Here is a 26,967-nt window from a genome sequence, read left to right as displayed (position 1 = left end):
TGGCTTAAACACAAGAAAAAACGCCTTCTGGAGTGGCCCAGTCAGAGTCCTGACTTCAACATGATTGAGATGCTGTGGCATGACCTCAAGAAAGCGATTCACACCAGACATCCCAAGAATATTGCTGAACTGAAACAGTTCTATAAAGAGGAATGGTTAAGAATTACTCTTGACCGTTGTGCACATCTGATCTGCAACTACAGGAAATGTTTGGTTGAAGTTATTGCTGCCAAAGGAGGTTCAAACAGTTATTAAATCCAAGGGTGTTACTTTTTCCACCTGCAATGTGAATGTTTAAATGGTGTGTTCAATAAAAACATGGTAACATTAAATTTTCTGTGTGTTATTAGTTTAAGTAGACTGTGATTGTCTATTGTTGCGACTTAGATGAAGATCAGATCACATTTTATGACCAATTTGTGCAGAAATCCATATCATTCCAAAAGGTTTCACATACTTTTTATTGTAACTGTATATATATCGATATATATAGATATCTATATAGATATCTATCACAAAAACCACCATAGGTCTCCTTAATATTAGCAAAGTGAACATGTGCCAGTGAACACCTAACCTTCTCAAGCACATACAGGAACACAAGATCTCCATGTGTGGCCAGCTTCAAAAAATGTGAAAGACTGAACACAAGGGCAAGCTGCAAGAGAATATTTCACCATATGCTGATCCTAAATAAAACATTGAGGTATTAATCAGTCTTGTTATGAGATTTCAAAGTAACTGGGAAAAAAACTAGGTGAGAAGAGAGTCTTTTATCTACTTTTTAAACATGACAAGAACATAGACATTTGTGTAAACGCTGATAAGAAAGCCAAAAATACTGTTGGGTCAACCACTTAAACTACATAACGGCAAATTTCCAGCAATTTTTTATTTTTCATCATCCATGAAGAGAGTGCTTGTACAAAAAAAAGTCAGGAAGTGAATTAAAGCGATTTTTTGGCGGGTCTAATAAAGTCACACATAGATAAAAATGATCGTGGCTGCCCTCAGAAAAGTCTGGACATAATCCCTATGTTATTTTATGCATTCTTTACGTCTCTGACAGAGAATTAAGCAAACAAATCAACAACATTAAGTATTTAAATTCACAACACAGATTGAGTTTGCTGAAGCTGACCAGAGACATCCTTCTGGCGGTTCATAAAATACAGGCATTAATCACAAGATAAACAGGTCAGGGCTGTTAACTGAACAGAACGCAATATGGTATGCGTGTCTCGAAGGAGCCTGCAAATCAAAGTGGTACTCAGTGTTTTTATTTTTGACTGGTTTGATTTTTGAGCTGTTCTTGATAAACTACTGTAAGAGACATCTCTTGGGGACACATGAAGAACAGCAGCCTGGGAAACCAGAAACATGGGCAAATCACCGAATGTTCGATTTTTTTAATGGTCAATTATGCACCGGTCTTGTTGAATGAAGTTGACTTCTTGAAAGTCAAAGATCATAAATGCCCACTTTGAAAAGCAACCGTTTGATATGTAAAATTAAGATGACAAAGAGGTTTTACACCTCCAGAAGAAACAATGAGGCACATCACAAAACAAATGATTTCCCAGCGCACTTACCAATCAGCCTGAAAAACAACTGGATTGACCCTGTCTAACAGTTTGCATTAAAAACAAAGGGTTTTGTTTGCACATATTTGCATATATATATATATATATATATATATATATCTATATATATATATATCTATATATATATAGATATATATATATATATATGCGCCACAGTGCCCACGCCAAGGGACCTCTGTATATACTGTGGTCCTAACTCTAAATTTCCAGAGCCGCCATAGTAGGAGCATATATAAGAATGGGTAGATTGAGGGCGGGTATGCCTGGAGGGAGCCCATCCCTCCCTAAAGGCACAAGGACGCACGTAATTAGGCACACCTCCAGAGGGAGCAATGAGCACACAGCCCCAGAGGGGACAGTGAGAACAGAGCCCCAGGAGGGGACACTGAGGACACAGCCCCAGGAGGGGACACTGAGGACACAGCCCCAGGAGGGGACACTGAGGACACAGCCCCAGGAGGGGACACTGAGGACACAGCCCCAGGAGGGGACAGTGAGGACACAGCCCCAGGAGGGGACAGTGAGGACACAGCCCCAGGAGGGGACAGTGAGGACACAGCCCCAGGAGGGGACAATGAGGACACAGCCCCAGGAGGGGACAATAAGGGCACATTGCCAGGGGGAACAATGAGAGCACATTCCCAGGGGGAACAATGGAGGGCACATTCCCAGGGGGAACAATGGAGGGCACATTCCCAGGGGGAACAATGGAGGGCACATTCCCAGGGGGAACAATGGAGGGCACATTCCCAGGGAGAACAATGGAGGGCGCATTCCCAGGGGGAACAATGGAGGGAGCATTCCCAGGGGGAACAATGGAGGGAGCATTCCCAGGGGGAACAATGGAGGGAGCATTCCCAAGGGGAACAATGGAGGGAGCATTCCCAGGGGGAACAATGGAGGGAGCATTCCCAGGGGGAACAATAGAGGGAACATTCCCAGGGGGAACAATGGAGGGAGCATTCCAAGGGGGAACAATGGAGGGAGCATTCCAAGGGGGAACAATGGAGGGAGCATTCCCAGACCAGGGGAAACAATGGAGGGAGCATTCCCAGACCAGGGGAAACAATGGAGGGAGCATTCCCAGACCAGGGGAAACAATGGAGGGAGCATTCCCAGACCAGGGGAAACAAAGGGAACATTCCCAGCCCAGGGGAAACAATGGAGGGAACATTCCCAGGGGGAACAATGGAGGGAACATTCCCAGACCAGGGGAAATAATGTAGGGAACATTCTGGAACTACGAGAAAGCAAATCTGGAATGACTGTCAAATAACAAATGTATAGTTTATGACATGTAGACTGTATCAGAGAGAATAGCAGGGAAACATAACTACCACTCTGCTGCAGAAAAGTGTGGCAAACAATGCAGAAGATAGAAGATATGTTTTCTGCAATACAATATCTAGGGTATAGTTGAGATAAACCATTACTTTTCCCAAAGACTGTGCGCACTGCTGAAAAAAACCCTCTATAGCTTCCATCTTTAAAATGGAACATGTTGCTTGTAATAGAGAACCAAGGTCCATTACAAGCTAACCATTTCCTGTGAAATGGTACCTGGTGGAAATCGTCTACATATCATCGATAATATATTATTTCCTTTTTCTGAAAGCAATCTATATGGCGGAAACTGGCTTCCTATCTCGGGAGAAATATCTGGGTTCAGAGAGAACAGCTGCTTCATTTGAGGATCCAGTTACAGGCTGTGGAGTGTCAGTGGAGTCGTATATTAAATACAGTACAGATGGAATACACCCCTCTTCCCATTTCATCACTCTCTGCTCCGGCTGGTTTATGTCAACCACTCCAGCAAGGGAACCATGTAAGCTCTTTGCCATAGAGAACTGACATCCATTGCTGCATAGATGAAAATATACTGCTAAGGTAATCCCCAATGACTATTTATGTATTTATTTAATTTACAGCTGGTAGATTTATTCATAGCCTGTATGGAAACCATTGTTCTACAACAAAGTTCACATCAGTCAGGTTAAAGCAAATTTAAACCCAAAAACAAAAAAATTTAACTTATTGAAGCTTACCAGTCCTTGGATATAGTGGCTGTAATCATTTTCTTTTTTTCAAGCTGTCACTGGGTGACTACACTCATGCATCTATTGTATCTAAGGAAGAAGCCATGGTTGCCCTCATAGCTGGACTTCAAACATCCATACTTTTGTTCATCAACATTACTTGGCTGATGGGATTAGTTGTTTACAGAACAAAGATAAGTGTTTTTTAATTTCTGTTCAGCTTACATTTAGTGACAAGTACACAGCATTTTTTTTAAAAGTTCAACAGGTATTTTCTGTTCTTGATGAAAAAGTTTTTAGCCTGAAAAACTAATGCAACCACCATATCTAAGGCCGGCGAATCTCAGCTTATTCTCAGCTCATTCAGCAGGAACCAGCCAAGATTCAAACCATGTATGGGCAGGCTGAATGTTCCAAGTTGATTGATGTTGATCGATTGATCAACTTGGGTACAACCAGCCTGCCACATATTACTTGTGATTAGCGCTAGTGGCTGGTATAGCTGCTAGCAATAATCACTGTCTTCTCCCTGCAGGGAGTCCTGTGGTTGCAGAAAACAAATTTGCACTAAGGAATGGAGAGCTACAATTATGGTATTATTTTTATTGCCGTCATTTATATAGTGCTTTACATACTGTACAATCACATCGTCCCTGCCCTCAAGGAGCTTACAACTTTAAGTCCCTACCTCATAGGCATACATACACTGCACATCAGTGTGGCGATTTCATTGCGGCTTGTGACTTCATTTAACCCCTTGGCGCCTACCAGCCCTTTAAGGGGCTTCAGATGCTGGGAGGTGAGGCAGAGTTTATGATCATGTGACTGCCGTGATTGGCTGTCACGGGATTGGGACAGCGTTAACGCCCACCCGTCCAGAGGCCACATATTTGCATACAGTACAGAAACTCTCAGTTGGTTTCAGAGAAAGAAAATAAAGCTGCTAGAATGGCCCAGCCAATCACCTGACTTGAATCCAACAGAAAATCTATGGAAAGAACTAAAGATCAGAGTTCATATTAGAGGCCCGCGGAACCTTCGAGATTGAAGACTTGATTTGAAGACTGTGGAAGAATGGGCCAAAATCACACCTGAGCAATACATCTGACTCCTTTCTCCATACAGGAGGTGTCTTGAAGCTCTCATTTTGTACCAAGTATTAAATAAATTTCAGTTAGCGTGTTCAATACTTTTTCCATGTCATTCCATTTTATCACACAACTTAATTTTTGAACTTATTTATTTTGTATTTTTTTCTTTGTATGTATGGATTGCATGGGTTGTTACCGACATGTGGTGAAAATCTCATGTCAATAGCACCTTTAGAATTATATTTACCTAGAAAAATAGTGACTTGTTCAATACTTTTATTTTATCCACTGTATCGGTGTCCATCAGTGCAACATAACAGTGCCGCCTTATCATTGCCCATCGGTGCAGCTCATCAGTGGCCATCATTGCCACCTATCAGTGCCCATCAATGCCGCCTATCAGTGCCGCCCATCAGTGGCCATCAGTGCCGCCCATCAGTGGCCATCAGTGCCGCCCATCAGTGGCCATCAGTGGCCATCATTGCCGCCTATCAGTACCCATCAATGCTGCCCATCAGTGCCGCCTCATCAGCACACATCAGTGAAGGAGAAAAATTACTTTACTTATAAAACAGAAACTAAGAAAAACTTTTTTTTCTTTCAAAATCTTCGGTCTTTTTTGTTTGATTAGCAAAAAATGTAAAAAAAAAAACAGTGGCGATTAAACACCATCATAAGAAAGCTCTATCTGTCTCAAAAAAAAAAAAAAAAAAAAAAAGCTAAAAATTTAATTTGAGTACATTGTTGCATGACCGTGCATTGTCATTCAAAGTGTGGCAGCGCTGAAAGCTGAAAATTCGCCTGGGCAGGAAGGGGGTGAAAGTGCCCGGTATTGAAGTGGTTAAAATGCAAATTTTCCATGTGGTTTTATCAAAGAAGATCACCATTTGAATGACGATGTGATGTTGGCCTGTTTAAATATGTTGAAAAAGCCAACAATTTCCATGCGGTGTACTTACTGTTTGAAATATTTTCTGACCGTTCACTGAATGGCGCTGGTACCAAGTTCAAAATGCGGGCATCAGCTCTGTACGGGACCTGGAAGCTAGTAGAGATTACTGTAGTAGCGGTGCCCATTGCAGTAATTTCCAGCTTCCACTGGTTCAATCTGGACCAATGTAACCATGCAAAAATATCCATATCTAAGCTTTAAAGTGTATCTAAACCAAAGAACCTTTTTCCTTTATTTTCACTTGCTGGTCCTACCAGTAACACCCTTCATGTCATATGGTGGTAATACTCACTGTACTGCATCTACAGAGGAGAATCAGTCACTCAAGAACAGGAAGTGTTAGAACTACAGAATAACTTCCCCCTCTTCTCCATATCATACAGCAAAGATGTTCTGTGGTTCATAAAGCTAAACTGGGCACAGCTGATAAAGTTGGTTGGGATCTCTGCGCAGCAGAGGCCACAGGATTTTAGGAGCTCTCTGTATTTTTAGCAGAATCACAAGGTATTTTTCTGCCAGCAGGTTTTATTAAAAGACAAACAAGGGGAAATGTGCATGTATTGGTGAGATTTCTTTTTTAATTTAGCCCATACATAGAGTGGACTTTATTAAATGCAATGCTTTTTACCTAAGGCAGAACTTATAGTGGTTGTAAACCTCAGACATGAAATATGAACAAAGCATATGTTTCTATAGTGTGTACTTGTCTCAATTAAGAGCACTAAGTGTCATTTCTCTCTGCTGCATTGTTCTTCTGCTATCAGCATGAATCACTTCTGACAAGTTTTCCCAAGACCACCAAGAGAAAAAAAGGTGACAGGGGAGGCATCTCCAGCTGATTGACAGCCTCAGCTCTGTTCCTGTGTGCAAGGGAGGTGTGTCCCTTCCCTCCAATCAGCTCACAGAGCTCTCCTCACTGAGCTCTGCAGAGTGTAACTTCAACTCTCCGCCCCCTTTTTTCTGATAGCTCAGACAAGCTTTAAAAAATCTGGACTTTAAAACAGATGTAGAGAAGAGAAGACTGCAGATAAAGAAGTACAATTTATGTAGGAGCATTTGTTTCATCTCTGTGTATTACCTGAAACCAGTCACTTCAATGGGTATATGTAAGGGTTTAAAACCACTTTAAGCCTGCTGAATGAGGGGGCTATGTACTAACATTCTATGCCATTTCATCTGGATTCTGTTACTCCATTCATGCCATTAGGATTAGATTTTTTATCAATCAGATAGAAAAGGGTACAGCCATAATGGTTTTAGAAAAGCGAGACCTTAAAACACTAATCTGTAGTTAGGTGATGGTGACAAATCTGAACAAGGTTATATGGATCTTTTTCATATAGACATACAATGAAAACCCTTTAAAAGGGGTTCTTTTTTTAAACCTTTCAAAGTACTCACAGAGTAATTTAATGCAACAAGTCAAACCAATCAGTGAACTGCAAATTCTATCTAGGAAAACAACAATTCAATGTAAAGTTGTAAAAGTCAATTGATTTGTTTTAGTGCATGTTCTGTACAAAGAGGAAATACCTGCTCTTTTCTAGGCCACTCCTGGGTTTTATGGGTGAGGCTAGGGAATAAGGAGGCATAACCCCACTCCCTAATGGGCATACAGTATCTCACAAAAGTGAGTACACCCCTCACATTTTTGTAAATCTTTTATTATATCTTTTCATGTGACAACACTGAAGAAATGACACTTTGCTACAATGTAATGTAGTAAGTGTACAGCTTGTATAACAGTGTAAATTTGCTGTCCCCTCAAAATAACTCAACACACAATCATTAATGTCTAAACCGTTGGCAACAAAAGTGAGTACACCCCTAAGTGAAAATGTCCAAATTGGGCCAAAGTGTCAATATTTTGTGTGGCCACCATTATTTTCCAGCACTGCCTTAACCCTCTTGGGCATGGAGTTCACCAGAGCTTCACAGGTTGTCACTGGAGTCCTCTTCCACTCCTCCATGATGACATCACAGAGCTGGTGGATGTTGGAGACCTTGTGCTCCTCCACCTTCCATTTGAGGATGCCCCACAGATGCTCAATAGGGTTTAGGTCTGGAGACATGCTTGGTCAGTCCATCACCTTTACCCTCAGCTTCATTAGCAAGGCAGTGGTCATCTTGGAGGTATGTTTGGGGTCGTTATGTTGGAATACTGCCCTGTGGCCCAGTCTCTGAAGGGAGGGGATCATGCTCTGTTTCAGTATGTCACAATTTGAATGCTCGCTGAGAGCTCCCTCTAGTGGATAATTTGAACCTCTATCTCATACTAAAAGTGTGAAATCTCTAACAGTAGAAGTTCCCAGTTCCCATTCAAGCACACAAAGGCTGAAGTAAAGATAATAGAAAATGTTATACCCAATTAAAGAATCATTTTATTAGGGTGTAGGTTTTATGTGAAGAGAATCTCTATCTTATAAAGCTTAATCATGAAGCTCTAGGAGACACGACAGAAATCAATTTTCCTTTAATTTAAGGATTAACTCCACTTTCCTGGGAAAAAATACAGCAAATAAAAAGAAAAATCATATAGCATATGCAATTGCTACACAGGCCAAATTGTAACGTATGGTTATTAAAAAGTTTCTTTCCTTTTCAATCAAGCTCTGTACATTTTTAGTAATTTTCAATGCAATAAGAAATATAATTTCCTGCTTGTGTGATTGGCTCACTGATTTTCCCAGAAGTCTTCACTAAGATACAAATCAGATTTTAGGTATCCTCTACAACAGGGGTCCCCAACCCCCGGGCCGTAGCCTGTTTGCAGCCGGGCCACCTTGAAGGCAGCACTTTCAGAGGTTCGGCAGGCGAGCAGAGAGATGACATCACCTCTCGCCACCCACCCTGCATCACAGCTGTTCCGCCCTCACAGCCGGAAGCGAACACAACACTGTCTGAGGTGCCGAGTGCGAGCAGAAAGATGACATCTCTCACTGCCCGCCCCGCATCACCGCTGTTCCACCCTCACTTGGCAAGTGACAATCCGCACCTGGCAAGTGACAAGCAGCATCTGGCAAGTGACAAGCCGCATCTTGCAAGTGACAAGCCGCACCTGGCAAGTGACAAGCCGCACCTGGCAAGTGACAAGCCGCACCTGGCAAGTGACAAGCCGCACCTGGCAAGTGACAATCTGCATCTGTTGGCAGGCGACGATGGCAAGTGACAAGCTGAATTTGGTGGCAGGCGACAGTGACAAGCTGAATTTGGTGGCAGGCGACAGTGACAAGCTGAATTTGGTGGCAGGCGACGGTGGCAAGTGACACACTCAGGGTTCCCACTGATTCTGCATTATGGTGAGTTGAACAATTTATTTTTTCATTATTATTATATTTTTAAAATTTTTTTATTACAATGTAATAATGGAAATTATGCACTTCAATCATCCTGACATCATATCAACCATGGTGTCGTGATGATTGAAGCGCAAACCAAACACCAGCCATTGCCTCGCTTACATCACCCCCCCCCCCCCCCCCCCCCCCCCGTGGGCCTTGGCGAAATTTTCTTTCACGCAGCTGGTCCCCAGTGTCAAAAAGTTTGGGGACCACTGCTCTACAACAATATTCCCCTTTTTGGTGAGATACTCCCATAGGGTTAATTACATCTACAGGAATTCTGGCGCTGCAGATTCCCTCATTAGAACACTGCAAGTGCATCAGCTGATTAAAAATAAAAAAGTTACTCTTATTCAGATTTATTTTGCCTCTTGACATAATCAAAGAGCTATATCTTCAGAGTAGAAAATAGTGAACGGCACAGTGGCTAAGTGGTTAACGCTTCCGCTTAGCAGCACTAGGGTTGCTGGTTCGAAACCCATGCACAACAGTACCTGCCTGGAGTTTGCGTGTTCCCCCTGTGCGGGTTTCCCGTGAGTTCTCTGGTTACCTCCTGCACTCCAAAGACATGCTGGGAGGTGTAGTGATCGGGTATATTAATATATATTGGGTGATATGATGTAGAGTGGGTATGATAATTAATATTTAGGTATTATTATAATGATGATGTAAGTACTCTTCCGCAGCAACCCAATTCTTCCAGAGAGATGCACTTTATTGACTTCCAACACAGAACAAAGTCCAAAGTCCACAGATGACAAAAAAATTCGACAGAGTAGACATAATTCAGAGACCCATATTCCTAGGCCTGTGTGTTCCCAGCCATACACAGACAAGCCTCACTTAAACTAAACTATAGACTGAATGCCGTGTTATATTCACCAGGCATTGAATGGCTGAGCAATTTGATTGGCCGTTTCAATTTAGGACTTTGATAAGCTTTAGTCTTTCAGATAGACAACTCCCAGCCGTGAACAGCTGCAGTCATAAACCGCCCCAATTTGCACTCCCGCACATCAACATCAACAAGTCACCTTAGATATGTGTATTAGATTAGATTAACAGATACCACCTGAATACCCTTTGAGATGTTCAAATAGACTTGCATAAGATTAACACATCAAAGAGTCTTCAGCTGTCCCCTTGCTATGTTAAAATTCAGTTGGACAAACCAACCATTGTCCATTGAATTCTGGCCTGGTCAATATTGACTGCATGTGTACATACACACAACAATGTCCCACATAAATCGGTGAACATATTACAACAAATACAACAGGAGGTTAATTTGCTCCTGTCTAAATTGGCTACTTTGTGAATGTGAGTTAGGGACTTTATATTGTAAGCTCATTGTGATGTGAATGTACAATGTATATGTGAAGAGCTACATAAATTGCCAGCGCTGTACCTGTAATAAAAATAAATAACAGGTAGGAATCTGCAACAAAGTTTGTTAAAATCCTTGCAATATACACTATATTACCAAAAGTATTGGGACATCTATCTTTACACGCACATGAATTTTCATGGCATCCCAGTCTTAGGCCGTAGAGTTCAATACTGAGTTGGCCCACCCTTTGTAGCTATAACAGCTTCTGGGAAGGCTGTTTACAAGGTTTAGGAGGGTGTCTATGGAAATGTTTCATAATTCTTACAGAAGCCCATTTGTGACGTCGGCACTGATGTCGGACAAGAAGGCCTGATTCGCACTCTCCACTCTAATTCATCCCAAAGGTGTTCAATTGGGTTGAGGTCAGGACTCTGTGCAGGCCAGTCAAGTTCCTCCACCCCAAACTCGCTTATCCAGGTCTTTATGGGCTTGCTTTGTGCACTGGTCCAAATCATTTGGTGGAGGGGGGATTACGGTGTGGGGTTGTTCTTCAGGGGTTGGGCTTGGCCCCTTCGTTCCAGTGAAGGGAACTCTTAAGGCATCAGCATACCAAGACATTGTGGACAATTTCATGTTCCCAACTTTGTGGGAACAGTTTGGGGATGGCCCCTTCTTGTTCCAACATGACTGGGCACCAGTGCACAAAGCAAGGTCCATAAAGACATGGATGAAAGATTTTGGGGTGGAGGAACTTTACTGGCCTGCATAGAGTCCTGACCTCAACTCAATAGAACACCTTTGGGATGAATTAGAGTGGAAACAGCGAGCCAGGCCTTCTCATCCACATCGGTGCATGACCTCACAAATGCGCTTCTGGAAGAATGGTCAAACATTCCCATAAACACACTCCTAAACCTTGGAAACAGCCTTCCCAGAAGAGTTGAAGCTGTTATAGTTGCAAAAACAGGGCAGGCACTCACACACAGGAGGCAGGCCATACACTGGACCCAGACACCTACAGGACACGTCCATCCAGGGACGTTTGTATATTTTTCCGCCCGTTAATTAGCCTTTACTTACTAGGCTCTAACGAAAGTCCGTCCCAAGCATCCTGGATTTATATTTACTGATGCTGGAATTGTTGTGCACTCTAAATTCTTACATCATCATGGTCTGGCGCCTATTGAATACTTTGTTTGATGGAATCACCTTCGGCACTCCTTATATATGGAATCATTCCATTTGAATTAAAAAACATATGTAAATACACCCAACTCTCAGCCCCTGATGGAGGTATCAGAATACTGGGAACGCGTCGGGTATCAGGGTACACCACCCCTTGGAGAGTACATATGATGATCTGTAATTGTGTATTTTCTGTTCTGTTTTTTGTTTGATGTATCTAAGTAATGTGTAGACGGCACACGTCTTTTTTACTCTATATCATTAAAAGATTTTTTATCATAGAGTTTGTGGTCTGTTAAAATCCCATTCAGGGGGTATTTTTTCTTGTCCCATTGCACTAGGGATGGGACCACCATACTCTACATTTGTCATGGTGGAGGCCTCTCTTTTTTCTTATAGTTGCAAAGGGTCGGCCAACTCAATATGGAACTCTATGGTCCAAGACTGGGGTGCCACTAAAGTTCATGTGTGTTAAGGCAGGCATCCCAATACTTTTGGTAATATAGTGTATATTGATCACCCAGAGGGGATTGTTTTTTTCCCTCAACAAAAGTGGAGTCATTCTTTAAACTATGCAGCTCATGTAGAATAATCTATAAACAAACAAAAAAAAAATTGCAGATTTTAATGTACAGAGATAAATCAGTGTTATGGCAAATTTCGCAACACTGGTCTGTGTCTGGAATCTGCAGAGAATTATTCAAATTGTTCACACCCAGAACTAATTTATTCATCACATTACTCTACAAAAAAACTGGCAAAAAATGTTACTTTGTCTATAGTGTTCTGATGTAGGCCACAGGTTCTCTTTAAGAAACCATTCAACCATAAAAGATTTAGCATTCCCCCGTTTTTTCACTTGCATTGTATATTATTCACGGAAACCCTGAACTTTTATCAGGCCAGCCCAAAAGTAAAACAACTATGAAATGGTCTCTCATAGCAAACCATAAATAAAGAGTAATCGTCAGAAGACGCGGGAAGATGGATTTGTAGGTCTGGTCAAGAGCCAAGTTTGTCCAAACAGTCTGGTTATATTTTGTGTCAGGGTTCTATATATACACACAGCAGTGAGTGCTGAGACTGGGAATACGCTGCCTCCCTCTAACGGGACCAGCAGCATCAGAAGTGTCCCGATCCACCAATACAAAGGATGACATGCTTACCATGTTTGTCATTCTCCTTGGCAGAGACAGAAATGTTTCACTACATTAAAACCTTCTGTTTAATACAGTACTGTGTATTGTGAGTGACTGCTGCAGTGTCTGGAAACTGCAGGGATGTGTGCTGCTCTATATTTTCTCAAACAATGATTATCATTTATATACACAAGGCTTTAAAATACATATTTTAATCTAAAATCCATGCAAAAAGTCAAATGCGTGCTTCAAATACATTTACTGTATGCAAAATGTTTAAGGCCCTGGTGCCCAACCTGCGGCTCTTTTGCACTTTTTGTGCGGCGCATGAGGCCCCTGCAGACACTAATCTGTGTTTCCCTATTGCTCTGTTATTGCAGTAATCTCTAGCAGGCTCATGTAATGTGCCCCCAAGTCTATGGCTCTCTTGAAATATGTACCCAGTTTTCAACAACTCCTATATAACTTTCACAGTCTCTGACCATCTCTAGTAGCATGCCCGCAGTCTATGACCACCTCTTGTTTGATGCCCAGTCTATGACCACCTCTTGTTTGATGCCCAGTCTATGACCACCTCTTGTTTGATGCCCAGTCTATGACCACCTCTTGTTTGATGCCCAGTCTATGACCACCTCTTGTTTGATGCCCAGTCTATGACCACCTCCTGTTTGTTGCCCACAGTCTATGACCACCTCTTGTTTGTTGCCCACAGTCTATGACCATCTCTTGTTTGATGCCCACAGTCTATAACCACCTCTAGTTTGATGCCCACAGTTTATGACCACCTCTAGTGTGAAACCCACAGTTTTTGACCATCTTTTGTTTGATGCCCACAGACTATGACCATCTCTTGTTTGATGCCCAGTCTATGACCACCTCTTGTTTGATGCCCAGTCTATGACCACCTCTTGTTTGATGCCCAGTCTATGACCACCTCTTGTTTGATGCCCAGTCTATGACCACCTCTTGTTTGATGCCCAGTCTATGACCACCTCTTGTTTGATGCCCAGTCTATGACCACCTCCTGTTTGTTGCCCACAGTCTATGACCACCTCTTGTTTGTTGCCCACAGTCTATGACCATCTCTTGTTTGATGCCCACAGTCTATAACCACCTCTAGTTTGATGCCCACAGTTTATGACCACCTCTAGTGTGAAACCCACAGTTTTTGACCATCTTTTGTTTGATGCCCACAGACTATGACCATCTCTTGTTTGATGCCCAGTCTATGACCACCTCTTGTTTGATGCCCAGTCTATGACCACCTCTTGTTTGATGCCCAGTCTATGACCACCTCTTGTTTGATGCCCAGTCTATGACCACCTCTTGTTTGATGCCCAGTCTATGACCACCTCTTGTTTGATGCCCAGTCTATGACCACCTCCTGTTTGTTGCCCACAGTCTATGACCACCTCTTGTTTGTTGCCCACAGTCTATGACCATCTCTTGTTTGATGCCCACAGTCTATAACCACCTCTAGTTTGATGCCCACAGTTTATGACCACCTCTAGTGTGAAACCCACAGTTTTTGACCATCTTTTGTTTGATGCCCACAGACTATGACCATCTCTTGTTTGATGCCCAGTCTATGACCACCTCTTGTTTGATGCCCAGTCTATGACCACCTCTTGTTTGATGCCCAGTCTATGACCACCTCTTGTTTGATGCCCAGTCTATGACCACCTCTTGTTTGATGCCCAGTCTATGACCACCTCTTGTTTGATGCCCAGTCTATGACCACCTCTTGTTTGATGCCCAGTCTATGACCACCTCCTGTTTGTTGCCCACAGTCTATGACCACCTCTTGTTTGTTGCCCACAGTCTATGACCATCTCTTGTTTGATGCCCACAGTCTATAACCACCTCTAGTTTGATGCCCACAGTTTATGACCACCTCTAGTGTGAAACCCACAGTTTTTGACCATCTTTTGTTTGATGCCCACAGACTATGACCATCTCTTGTTTGATGCCCAGTCTATGACCACCTCTTGTTTGATGCCCAGTCTATGACCACCTCTTGTTTGATGCCCAGTCTATGACCACCTCTTGTTTGATGCCCAGTCTATGACAACCTCTTGTTTGATGCCCAGTCTATGACCACCTCTTGTTTGATGCCCAGTCTATGACCACCTCTTGTTTGATGCCCAGTCTATGACCACCTCCTGTTTGTTGCCCACAGTCTATGACCACCTCTTGTTTGTTGCCCACAGTCTATGACCATCTCTTGTTTGATGCCCACAGTCTATAACCACCTCTAGTTTGATGCCCACAGTTTATGACCACCTCTAGTGTGAAACCCACAGTTTTTGACCATCTTTTGTTTGATGCCCACAGACTATGACCATCTCTTGTTTGATGCCCAGTCTATGACCACCTCTTGTTTGATGCCCAGTCTATGACCACCTCTTGTTTGATGCCCAGTCTATGACCACCTCTTGTTTGATGCCCAGTCTATGACCACCTCTTGTTTGATGCCCAGTCTATGACCACCTCTTGTTTGATGCCCAGTCTATGACCACCTCTTGTTTGATGCCCAGTCTATGACCACCTCCTGTTTGTTGCCCACAGTCTATGACCACCTCTTGTTTGTTGCCCACAGTCTATGACCATCTCTTGTTTGATGCCCACAGTCTATAACCACCTCTAGTTTGATGCCCACAGTTTATGACCACCTCTAGTGTGAAACCCACAGTTTTTGACCATCTTTTGTTTGATGCCCACAGACTATGACCATCTCTTGTTTGATGCCCAGTCTATGACCACCTCTTGTTTGATGCCCAGTCTATGACCACCTCTTGTTTGATGCCCACAGTCTATAACCACCTCTAGTTTGATGTCCACTGTCTATGACCACCTCTGGGTTGATGCCCACAGTTTATGACTACCTCTAGTGTGAAACCCACAGTTTTTGACCATCTTTTGTTTGATGCCCACAGACTATGACCATCTCTTGTTTGACATCCACAGTCTCTGACCATCTCTTGCATCATGTCCAGTGTCTCTGATCATCCCTTCTATAATACCTGTAGTCCCTGTCCATCTCTTGTAACATCCCTGCAGTCTCTGACCATCTTTTGTATCATGCCATTAGTCTTTGAATAAATCCTGTTGAATGCCTGCTGTCCCTGGTAATGAATATTCACTGAATTTTATGTGTGGCCCTTTGGTGATGTTGGGGGTTTCACTTGAGGCCCCCCATATGAATAAAGTTGATCATCACTGGTTTAAGGCCTCATGCACAAGGGTGCTTTTGGGCATACAATGTAATTTGTAGGCGTAGTTACGCTCCTGGGATACACTGTTGCTGCATACAGCCGCCAATATTAATGAATGGCTGTGCATTGGTTTATGCTACTACTTGAATAATTCCCTACATTACTGGACACAGACTGTCTTGCAGCATAAACCATGTACAGCCATTTATTACTACAGCACCTTAGAAAAAGTTTTCACACCCCTTGAAATTTTCCAAATTTTGTCATGTTACAGTCAAAAACTTAAATGTATTTTCTTTGGATTTTATGTGATAGACCAACACAAACCAGCCATTTTCAAGTCTTGCCACAGATTCTCAATTGGATTTAGGTCTGGACTTTGACTGGGCCATTCTAACACTTGAATATGCTCTGACCTAAACCATTCTATTGTAGCTCTAGCTGTATGTTTAGGGTACATGTCCTGCTGGAAGACGAACCTCCGCCCCAGTCTCAAGTCTTTTGCAGACTCCAACAGGTTTTCTTCTAAGATTGCCCTGTATTTGGCTCCATTCATCCTCCCATTAACTCTGAACAGCTTCCCTGTCCCTGCTGAAGAAAAAAGAAAAGCATCCCCACAACATGATGCTTCTACCACCATGTTTCACGGTGGAGATGGTGTGTTCTGGGGGGTTTGCAGTGTTAGTTTTCCGCCACACATAGTATTTTGCTTTTAGGCCAAAATTTTCAATTTTGGTCTCATCTGACCAGAGCACCTTCTTCCACATGTTTGCTGTGTCCCCCACATGGCTTCTCGCAAACTACAAACAGGACTTCTTATGGCTTTCTTACAACAATGGCTTTCTTCTTGCCATTCTTCCATAAAGGCCAGATTTGTGGAATGTACAATTAATAGTGGACAGATTCTCCCACCTGAGCTGTGGATTTCTGCAGCTCCTCCAGAATTACCATGAGCCTCTTGGCTGCTACTTTAAATAATGCTGTCCTTGGCCGGCCTGTCAGTTTAGGTGGACAGCCATGTCTTGGAAGGTTTGCAGTTGTGCCATACTCCATTTTAGGATGATAGATTGAACAGTGTTCCGTGAGATGTTCAAAGCTTGGGATATTTTTTTAATGACCTAACCCTGCTTTAAACTTCTCCACAACTTTATCCCTGACCTGTCTCGTGCATCCCTTGGCCTTCATGATGCTGTTTATTCACCAAGCTTCTCTAACAAACCTCCTTTCACAGAACAGCTGTATTTATACTAAGATTAAATTATAAACAGGTGGACTCTTTTTACTAATTAGGTGACTTCTGAAGGCAATTGGTTCCACAAAATTTTAGTTAGGGGTATCAGAGTAAAGGGGACTGAAATCAAATGTACGCCACACTTTTCAGATATTTATTTGTAAAGAAAATGTTGAAAAACATTTATCATTTTCCTTCCACTTCACAACTATATGCCTTTGTGTTGGTCTATCACATGAAGTCCCAATAAATTACATTTACATTATTGGTTGTAACATGACAAAATGTGAAACATTTCAAGGGGTATGAATACTTTTCCAAGGCACTGCATCAGATGGAGTATATGTCACTGAAACACTTAGACAAGGCAAACAAAAATATCAAAGCACAATAGCCAGAAGGGGCAAAGACAGATACTGGTGATGGGTTCAAGGGTCCATTCAGACAGCCTCTTAGGGGAAGTCCAGAGGGATAAAGGCGCAGACATCAGGCCTGAATGCCCAAGTAGGTTTAGAGATACTGGAACACGAGGGTTCGTACCAGGCAGGGAAAACCCTGCAAAAAGTCTTAAGATAGGCATAGTATATTGCCACTTTTCTAGGGATGAAGACAGGGAGAAAAGACATCTAGAAATAAGGTTAAAAAAAATAGGATGGGGGAGGCTAGAAAGTAGGTACAGAGATGGATTACAGAGAAAAGAGGTCTGATAGAAGGGGCCTGCCAGGTAAGGTCACTAAAAGTAATGTTAATGTTACAACATACAAAGACATTTAAACAACTGTGATCATTGTGGCAACAGTTTGGGGAAGGTGCTGTTCTGTCCCATCATGACTGTGCCCCTGTGCAAAAATCCAGCTCCATACAGGCATGGTTTGATGGTTTTGTGTGGAGGAACTCAAGTGTCCTACAAACAGTTCTGAGCTCATCCCTACAGAACACCTTTGGGATGAATTGGGAAGCCAACAGGTGTGGGTCTGGTATACAGAAAGCCAAGGGTAATATAAAAGCCACAAGCTGATTATAGCATGCCCCCAGTATTTCTATGCTAAATTTATAGGTTTGACTGGAGTGAACCTTAAATATTGAGACCTGCGCTCCTAGTATAGCATTCTATAATGCCATAGAAGGATTTATATGGAAACTGTTTATCAAAAGGCACAACATTTAGTCCCCTATTTTATAAATAATACTCTCACAAGGTTAAATAGACATTTAAAGTCAGGGACCAGTTGTAAAGATGAATGAGTTGCAATGTTCTTTTAACAAGCAAAGACATTTACAGCAACAATTAACACCTCAGCTCCTATAGGCAAGTCCATGGTGTGGCAGAAGGCTTTTACAAATGAAGCCAGCACACGTTGTGAATGGCATTTTATAGGCACTCTGCGTATGCACACAATAAGACACGAGAGGTCTTGCAGATCTTCTGGCCATCTGATAGAAATGAATGGAAAAACCACTGACGTAAGTTAGAATGCTTAACACTTAAAACTTCATAAAATCATAAGGTGGTCTTCTACGTGCCATAAAAAAAAAAAAGCAATATGTCAGGGCTGTATATACGATTGCGAGCGCAGGGAGAGGATAAAAAGCAGCTTCTGAGAAAGGAGTTGGCCCCCACATCTACTCTGCCCATCCTGATGAAGACTAGCAGACTTTATAGTCTTGGACAGCACTGGCTATATGACACTCATCCTTTCCTCCCTATGCTCGCCCGGTTTTCCATGATGCAAATCTTCTGATTTTAATATACTTACACCAAATATCCCATTCAATATAAAACCTTTTGGAGAACAACTAGTGGTGCACATTTTAGGATTGGTTCATTCAAAATTTTTATTTTGTTTTGGTTAAATTCCGTATTCTAAATCTCTTAACGAAGATCTGAACCCTAGCTGGATGACATTTAATTTGGTAAAACATCATATTTCAGAAAGAGCTGTCATGTCCTCCACTTGTAGTCTTTATCGGGAGCTCAAGTGACAATGCAGAAATGCAATTGGTGGACGCAGAATAAGTGTTTTTACACCACCACAAAAAGTGTCTGAATCCTGGTTCACACTATTGAGGTTCTGCAAGCCCCGTTTGCGTTTGCACAGCAGCCCATTCATTTAAATGGGCTGCTATGCCTGCATTTCATGCTGGAAAAAGGTCCCTGCACTACTTCTGAAATGCAGTAGCATTGAAATTGCATGGTGCTTTTGCACCAAGTTCCCAGCGGTTCCCGCACCTGCAAACGTGCCGCATTTATAGATGCGTGGGGTGCCATTAGGAATGAATGGCAGCCCCACACATTTAAAGAGCAGCGCATTATGGCAGCCAACCACCCACAATAGTGTGAATCTAGCTTAAAAGAATACTTGGAGATTCTGCCATGACTATCCTTATTCAAGCTAGGGTAACACTGTTGCGGGTGGTCATTCTTAATGGCACCCCCATGCATCTAAAAACCCGTTTGCAGGCACAGGAACTGCTGGGAAATTGCATGGTGCAAAAGCACCATGTGTTTTCTCTGCTGCTGCATTTCAAAACTGGTGCTGGAACCTTTTTCCGGCATGAATTGCAGGCAAAGCAGCCCATTCAAATGAACAAGCTGCCGTGCCCGTGCAAAAGCGGCTCGCAAAGCTGCAATAGTATAAACCAGGCTTTGAATATTGATAACCTTTGAAATTACATTAGAACTATGAGCAAAATCAAATATTACATATATGTAAAAAAGTTTTTGATCCTGCCAGTAGATCCAAAGTTTGTTCACTTTGCACACTGCCATGCGTGCTCATAAGCTTTTATTCATATTATTGTAAAAACAAATTTACTACAGTATGTTTAAAAAAGCCTCCTAATTTCTTTTAACGGGCTTTGAAAGTTCCGCAGGTTACTGTGGCCAGGAAAGCAGCTAAAGAAGCATGATCGATGAAGCAAAAATTTCTTTTCATTTCTTTTTCGATTACATTTCTCGCACGATTCTCCCATCATTGATTCAAGAATTGTTAATTTTTCAAAAAATTTCCAACATGTGCGATTGCTCAAAATCGATGGCCACACAAAAATTGGCTTTTGCTGCAGCCCACTAATGCCCCGTACACACGGTCGGACTTTGTTCGGACATTCCGACAACAAAATCCTAGGATTTTTTCAGACGGATGTTGGCTCAAACTTGTCTTGCATACACACAGTCACACAAAGTTGTCGGAAAATCCAATCGTTCTAAACGCGGTGACGTAAAACACGTACGTCGGGACTGTAAACGGGGCAGTGGCCAATAGCTTTCATCTCTTTATTTATTCTGAGCATGCGTGGCACTTTGTCTGTCGGATTTGTGTACACACGATCGGAATTTCTGACAACGGATTTTGTTGTCGGAAATTTTTATATCCTGCTCTCAAACTTTGTGTGTCGGAAAATCCGATGGAAAATGCGTGATGGAGCCTACACATGGTCGGAATTTCCGACAACAAGGTCCTATCACACATTTTCCGTCGGAAAATCCGACCGTGTGTACGGGGCATAATGGTGCAAAATACGAACAAAAATTCTTAGATAAGATTTTCAACAGAAAATTCTTTCGAAATTTGACCCATGTATGGCCTGCCTTAGTTGTGTCGAGTCAGTGTCAAGCAGCAGCTAGACAGGCAGACGTTAGTACGTCAGGTCAAAGGGTCCATCAGTGAGTGTACCATAAACTCATCCAGTCAGGCCAGGCGAGCGGAACGGCTCAAAGCTGCGTGCGCCTGTTGGGACGCATGGTGGACCGCAGGGTGGGGATGGCACTGCCTACGTCAACGCGTTTCGCACACGTGACTGTGCGCTTCGTTCATCTAAGACTACCCTGCTTAGGTTTACATAAAATTTTATGGATGTGGATTAGATGACCACTACGGAAACATAACTGTAAAATTTCTAATATACAAACAGATGCAGCATATAACTGAGAAAATGCAAGTATGGGGTATTCAAAAGATTGTGTGTATACTGTTCCCATCATGCTCCTGAATGGTTCAGATAGGTCATAGGTAGTCCAATGTTATAGCTCTTGCCATAACACGTTTCCCACAGGACAAAATTATGCATTTTATAGGTGTAATGAAAATATATGATATCTACAAAATGAAACCCAGCAGCAAAGAAAGTAAACAGAATTTTTGATCGTATGCAATGAGTTCACTTTAAAGTCTTTTCTAAAGCCAACAAAAAATATAATAATGGAAACATACACATATACATGAGCAAAAGAAGTATAATATTTTGCTACATACGCTCATATTTCTGTCCCAGATCTGTATGGTGCCATCCTGACATCCTGCAGCTATCAACTTGCCATCTCTATTGTAGGTGGCACATGTTGGGATGACGCGTTTTCCCTGCGCAGATCTTGGTTTAAAGATGCTTTTATGCTTCTTATCACTGGACATGTCCCACGTCCGCACAGTGCTATTATAAAAACAAAAAAAAAAACATTAATAATAGGAGACTAACATGCACATTTTGTATTACTACTATAGCATCTAAAGGACAACTAAACACAAAAGCAAAATGTTCATATATTGCAGCCCGAGTCCTTATACGTGGTGGCTGCTTAGTTTTCTTTTTTTTTAGGCTTATAACAGTTTCAGCAAGTACAGAAAATCGCTAGTAGAAGTTAGTCACAACCAACAGGGATTCTGTATGTTGAAGATGTTTTGAAGCTTCTCAAAGCTACTTATTCAGTTCTAATGAGTGTCAGGAACATATCCCCGCATTTATAGCCACACAAGTAGTACAGCCACCTTAAAGAAGAACAATTATTACAAAGGTTTTTACATTGTTCCGTCCCCTCATGGGGCAGCATACATGTAGTACTTTGTCCAGTACTTTGTCCAGTAGCTATTTGCTACCCAAGTCTAATTATTGCTGGGGGGTGCACATTGCAGGGGCTTCTATCTCTAAGTGATTCTTTCTACAAGTGATATGCACTTCATTCTCTGCCTCACCTGATCATTCCTTCTGTCTCTTTACAGGTATGTGTCAGCTCATCCACATCTTCCACCGTTAACTGAAATTGGAATCTGCCTGCTGTCTCTGTGTGTGTGTGTCTCTGGTATGTGTCAGCTCATCCACATCTTCCACCGTTAACTGAAATTGGAATCTGCCTGCTGTCTCTGTGTGTGTGTGTCTCTGGTATGTGTCAGCTCATCCACATCTTCCACCGTTAACTGAAATTGGAATCTGCCTGCTGTCTCTGTGTGTGTGTGTCTCTGGTATGTGTCAGCTCATCCACATCTTCCACCGTTAACTGAAATTGGAATCTGCCTGCTGTCTCTGTGTGTGTGTGTCTCTGGTATGTGTCAGCTCATCCACATCTTCCACCGTTAACTGAAATTGGAATCTGCCTGCTGTCTCTGTGTGTGTGTGTCTCTGGTATGTGTCAGCTCATCCACATCTTCCACCGTTAACTGAAATTGGAATCTGCCTGCTGTCTCTGTGTGTGTGTGTCTCTGGTATGTGTCAGCTCATCCACATCTTCCACCGTTAACTGAAATTGGAATCTGCCTGCTGTCTCTGTGTGTGTGTGTCTCTGGTATGTGTCAGCTCATCCACATCTTCCACCGTTAACTGAAATTGGAATCTGCCTGCTGTCTCTGTGTGTGTGTGTCTCTGGTATGTGTCAGCTCATCCACATCTTCCACCGTTAACTGAAATTGGAATCTGCCTGCTGTCTCTGTGTGTGTGTGTCTCTGGTATGTGTCAGCTCATCCACATCTTCCACCGTTAACTGAAATTGGAATCTGCCTGCTGTCTCTGTGTGTGTGTGTCTCTGGTATGTGTCAGCTCATCCACATCTTCCACCGTTAACTGAAATTGGAATCTGCCTGCTGTCTCTGTGTGTGTGTGTCTCTGGTATGTGTCAGCTCATCCACATCTTCCACCGTTAACTGAAATTGGAATCTGCCTGCTGTCTCTGTGTGTGTGTGTCTCTGGTATGTGTCAGCTCATCCACATCTTCCACCGTTAACTGAAATTGGAATCTGCCTGCTGTCTCTGTGTGTGTGTGTCTCTGGTATGTGTCAGCTCATCCACATCTTCCACCGTTAACTGAAATTGGAATCTGCCTGCTGTCTCTGTGTGTGTGTGTCTCTGGTATGTGTCAGCTCATCCACATCTTCCACCGTTAACTGAAATTGGAATCTGCCTGCTGTCTCTGTGTGTGTGTGTCTCTGGTATGTGTCAGCTCATCCACATCTTCCACCGTTAACTGAAATTGGAATCTGCCTGCTGTCTCTGTGTGTGTGTGTCTCTGGTATGTGTCAGCTCATCCACATCTTCCACCGTTAACTGAAATTGGAATCTGCCTGCTGTCTCTGTGTGTGTGTGTCTCTGGTATGTGTCAGCTCATCCACATCTTCCACCGTTAACTGAAATTGGAATCTGCCTGCTGTCTCTGTGTGTGTGTGTCTCTGGTATGTGTCAGCTCATCCACATCTTCCACCGTTAACTGAAATTGGAATCTGCCTGCTGTCTCTGTGTGTGTGTGTGTCTCTGGTATGTGGCCTTCTCTATCTGTTGCCCTGTGCGAACAACCATGACATTATTTGTTTTTCTGGACTGTCTTACCTAAGTTTTATGTGTTGATCTTGTCTTGGCCTCTTGCTATTCTGACTTTTGAAGCAAAAAGTTCACTTTGATTGCCAGGCACTCTTATAGTCACTCATGATTAATTAACGAACTTCAACCCCATCCCTATAACAGTATATATTTGAGCATCCTTAAGGGGTCAGCACATTGCTGGGGGGTGCACATTGCAGGGGCTTCTATCTCTAAGTGATTCTTTCTACAAGTGATATGCACTTCATTCTCTGCACTTCAGCGATTGCACGAAGCAAACAATTACACCAATCTGCACTGGAAAGCAGCTAACAGACTACAGGTGACCCTGTCTCTCTCTTAAGCTCTCCTTCCACTCTGTAACATGCACTCTCTACCACTACTTCTGACACTCCTGACCTCTCTCCTCAAACTCTCTTACCTTCACCCCCCCTCTCCACCCGCCTGCTTATACATATCACCCTGCCTTCTGTCTTCCCCCTACTACTGCTCTTACCAACTCTCGCTCATTCTACATCCATACACTGATAAAACCTCCAGTACTCTGAAACATGCCCCTTCACATAAATCACAGTCCCACATTACCTCCCTCACCCTCCTGCTTCTCCTAATCTCTGGTGACATATCCCCAAACCCTGGGCCACCATCATCTGTCATTGCCCATTGCTCCCATCCCCCTACACCCTCTGGCAGGAGCCGCAACCCACAGAACTTGGTCTCTATTCCTCTTTCCAATACCAGCCCCCCCTTTTCCTGTGCCCTGTGGAATGCACGTTCTGTCTGCAACAAACTCACCGCCCTCCACGACCTCTTCATCACAAATTCCTTTAACCTACTTGCCATTACTGAAACCTGGCTTCATGAATCGGATACTATTTCTCCTGCTTCCCTCTCCCATGGGGGCCTTCTCTGGACTCACTCCCCCAGACCACGTGGACGGAAGGGAGGTGGAGTGGGAATCCTTCTAGCTCCATGCAGCACCTATCAGGTTCTTCACCCACCTCCCTCTCTGATACTCTCCTCTTTTGAGGCACACTGCATTCGTCTTTTCTCTCCCATTTCTCTAAGAATTGCTGTCATCTACCGGCCCCCTGGACCGGTATCAGCCTTTCTTGATGACTTCTCTGCCTGGCTACCCTACTTTCTCTCTTCTGAAATCCCCACAATTATTCTTGGGGACTTCAACATCCCTGTCAACACTAACACTACTATTACTTCTAAACTTCTCAGTCTAACCTCATCGCTTGACCTGAAGCAATGGATACAGGCTCCTACCCACTCCAATGGCAACACCCTTGACCTTGCCTTCTCCTATCTGTGCACTCCGTGCAACCTTTCCAACAATCCACTCCCACTCTCTGATCACCACCTTATTAGTTTTGCTCTCTCCTTGTCTTCCACCTCTTCTCCCTCCAACCGCCTAACAGTTACACGCAGAAACCTTCGCCACCTCAACCCTTCTCTTCTCTACTCTGCTACTGATCACCTCTATGACAAAATCTCCCCCCTGTCCTGTCCCAACCTAGCTACTTTCGTTTACAACAGCTCACTGTCTTCCTCCCTAGACAAGCTGGCCCCCCTCACTACACGCAGAATTAGGCCCCGACTGCTACAACCCTGGCAAACAGATGACACCAGAAGTCTCAGAAAACGTAGCCGCGCTCTTGAGCGCCTGTGGCATAAGACTAAGACCCAGGAAGACTTCACACAATATAAATCTGCCCTCCTAAAATACTACTCCTGCCTTCACACTGCCAAACAGACCTACTTTATCACACTCATCAACACCTTCTCATCCAGTCCACGTCAACTCTTCTCTACCTTCAACACTCTACTCTGTCCTCCACTGCCTCCACCCACCAACTCACTCACTGCCCAGGAGATTGCCAATCACTTCAAAACTAAGATTGATACAATTCATGAGGAGATCGCCAATGCGCAAAAACCTCCCCCATGCAACACTCCATGTCCACAGATACAATCATTACTTCCCTCATTCAACCCTGCTACTACTACTGAGGTTGCTAAACTTTTATCTAGCACTCATCTAACCACTTGCCCCCTGGATCCTGTTCCCTCGCAAATGCTACGCTCACCCTCTGACTCGATTCTACGCTCTCTAACTCACATTTTCAACCTCTCCCTCTCTTGTGGCATCTTCCCAAACTCTCTAAAACATGCGCTAGTCACCCCCATACTAAAAAAGCCCTCACTGGATCCCACCAATCTCAACAACTTACGTCCCATCTCCTTACTCTCCTTCTCCTCCAAACTTCTTGAAAGACTGGTCTACAACCGATTAAGCGACCATCTGACCATGAATAAACTTCTTGATCCCCTTCAGTCCGGTTTTCGACCTCAACACTCCACGGAAACTGCTCTCCTTAAACTCTCAAATGACCTACTAATGGCTAAAGCCAATGGACACTATTCTGTACTACTTCTCCTGGACCTCTCTGCTGCCTTTGACACAGTGGACCACCCCCTCCTCCTCAAAAAACTCCACTCCTTTGGTCTCCGTGACTGTACTCTTCGCTGGTTCTCATCCTACCTATCCCACCGCTCCTTCAGTGTCACTTACAACTCTACTTCCTCTTCTCCTCTTCCTTTTTCCGTCGGGGTCCCCCAAGGTTCTGTTCTCGGACCTCTCCTTTTCTCAATCTACACCACCTCCCTGGGTCAATTGATTGCCTCCCACGGCTTTAAATATCATCTCTACGCTGATGACACCCAAATCTATCTCTCCACCCCCCAGCTCTCTCCATCTGTCTCCTCACGCATTACCAACTTATTAGCAGACATATCAGCCTGGATGTCACATCACTTTCTCAAACTCAACCTATCCAAAACCGAGCTCATGATATTTCCTCCCTCAGGTGCCACTTCCCCTGATCTCCCTGTCAAGATCAACGGCTCAACTATCAACCCATCTCCCCACGCCAAGGTCCTAGGTGTAATCCTGGACTCTGAACTAACCTTTCGACCCCACATTCTATCACTATCCAAAGCTTGCCGCCTCTGTCTTCGCAACATCTCCAAGATACGCCCCTTCCTAACCAATGACACCACAAAGCTTCTAATCCACTCCCTGGTCATCTCCCGCCTTGACTACTGCAACTCCCTCCTCATTGGTTTACCTCTAAATAGGCTATCCCCACTTCAGTCCATCATGAACGCTGCGGCCAGGCTCATCCACCACACAAACCGCTCAGCGTCTGCTACACCCCTCTGCCAATCCCTCCATTGGCTGCCACTCAGTCA

At 43.4% G+C, this 26,967-nt stretch overlaps 1 protein-coding gene across 1 annotated transcript in view; it reads right to left on the bottom strand.

The window, feature by feature from the left end:
- Positions 1-26,967, bottom strand: part of WDR70 (WD repeat domain 70) — a 455,634-nt gene that overhangs the window by 197,728 nt on the left and 230,939 nt on the right. The window contains exon 10 of the mRNA XM_073621458.1: positions 21,381-21,555. Coding sequence (XP_073477559.1) covers positions 21,381-21,555 — 175 coding nt within the window. The remainder of the gene's footprint in view (positions 1-21,380; positions 21,556-26,967) is intronic.

This window comes from Aquarana catesbeiana, linkage group LG01, assembly GCF_042186555.1.
Source record: "Aquarana catesbeiana isolate 2022-GZ linkage group LG01, ASM4218655v1, whole genome shotgun sequence".
NCBI classification, from domain to species: domain Eukaryota; kingdom Metazoa; phylum Chordata; class Amphibia; order Anura; family Ranidae; genus Aquarana; species Aquarana catesbeiana.
The sequence above is the reverse complement of the archived record's forward strand: the minus strand, read 5'-3'. Positions and strand labels throughout refer to the sequence as shown.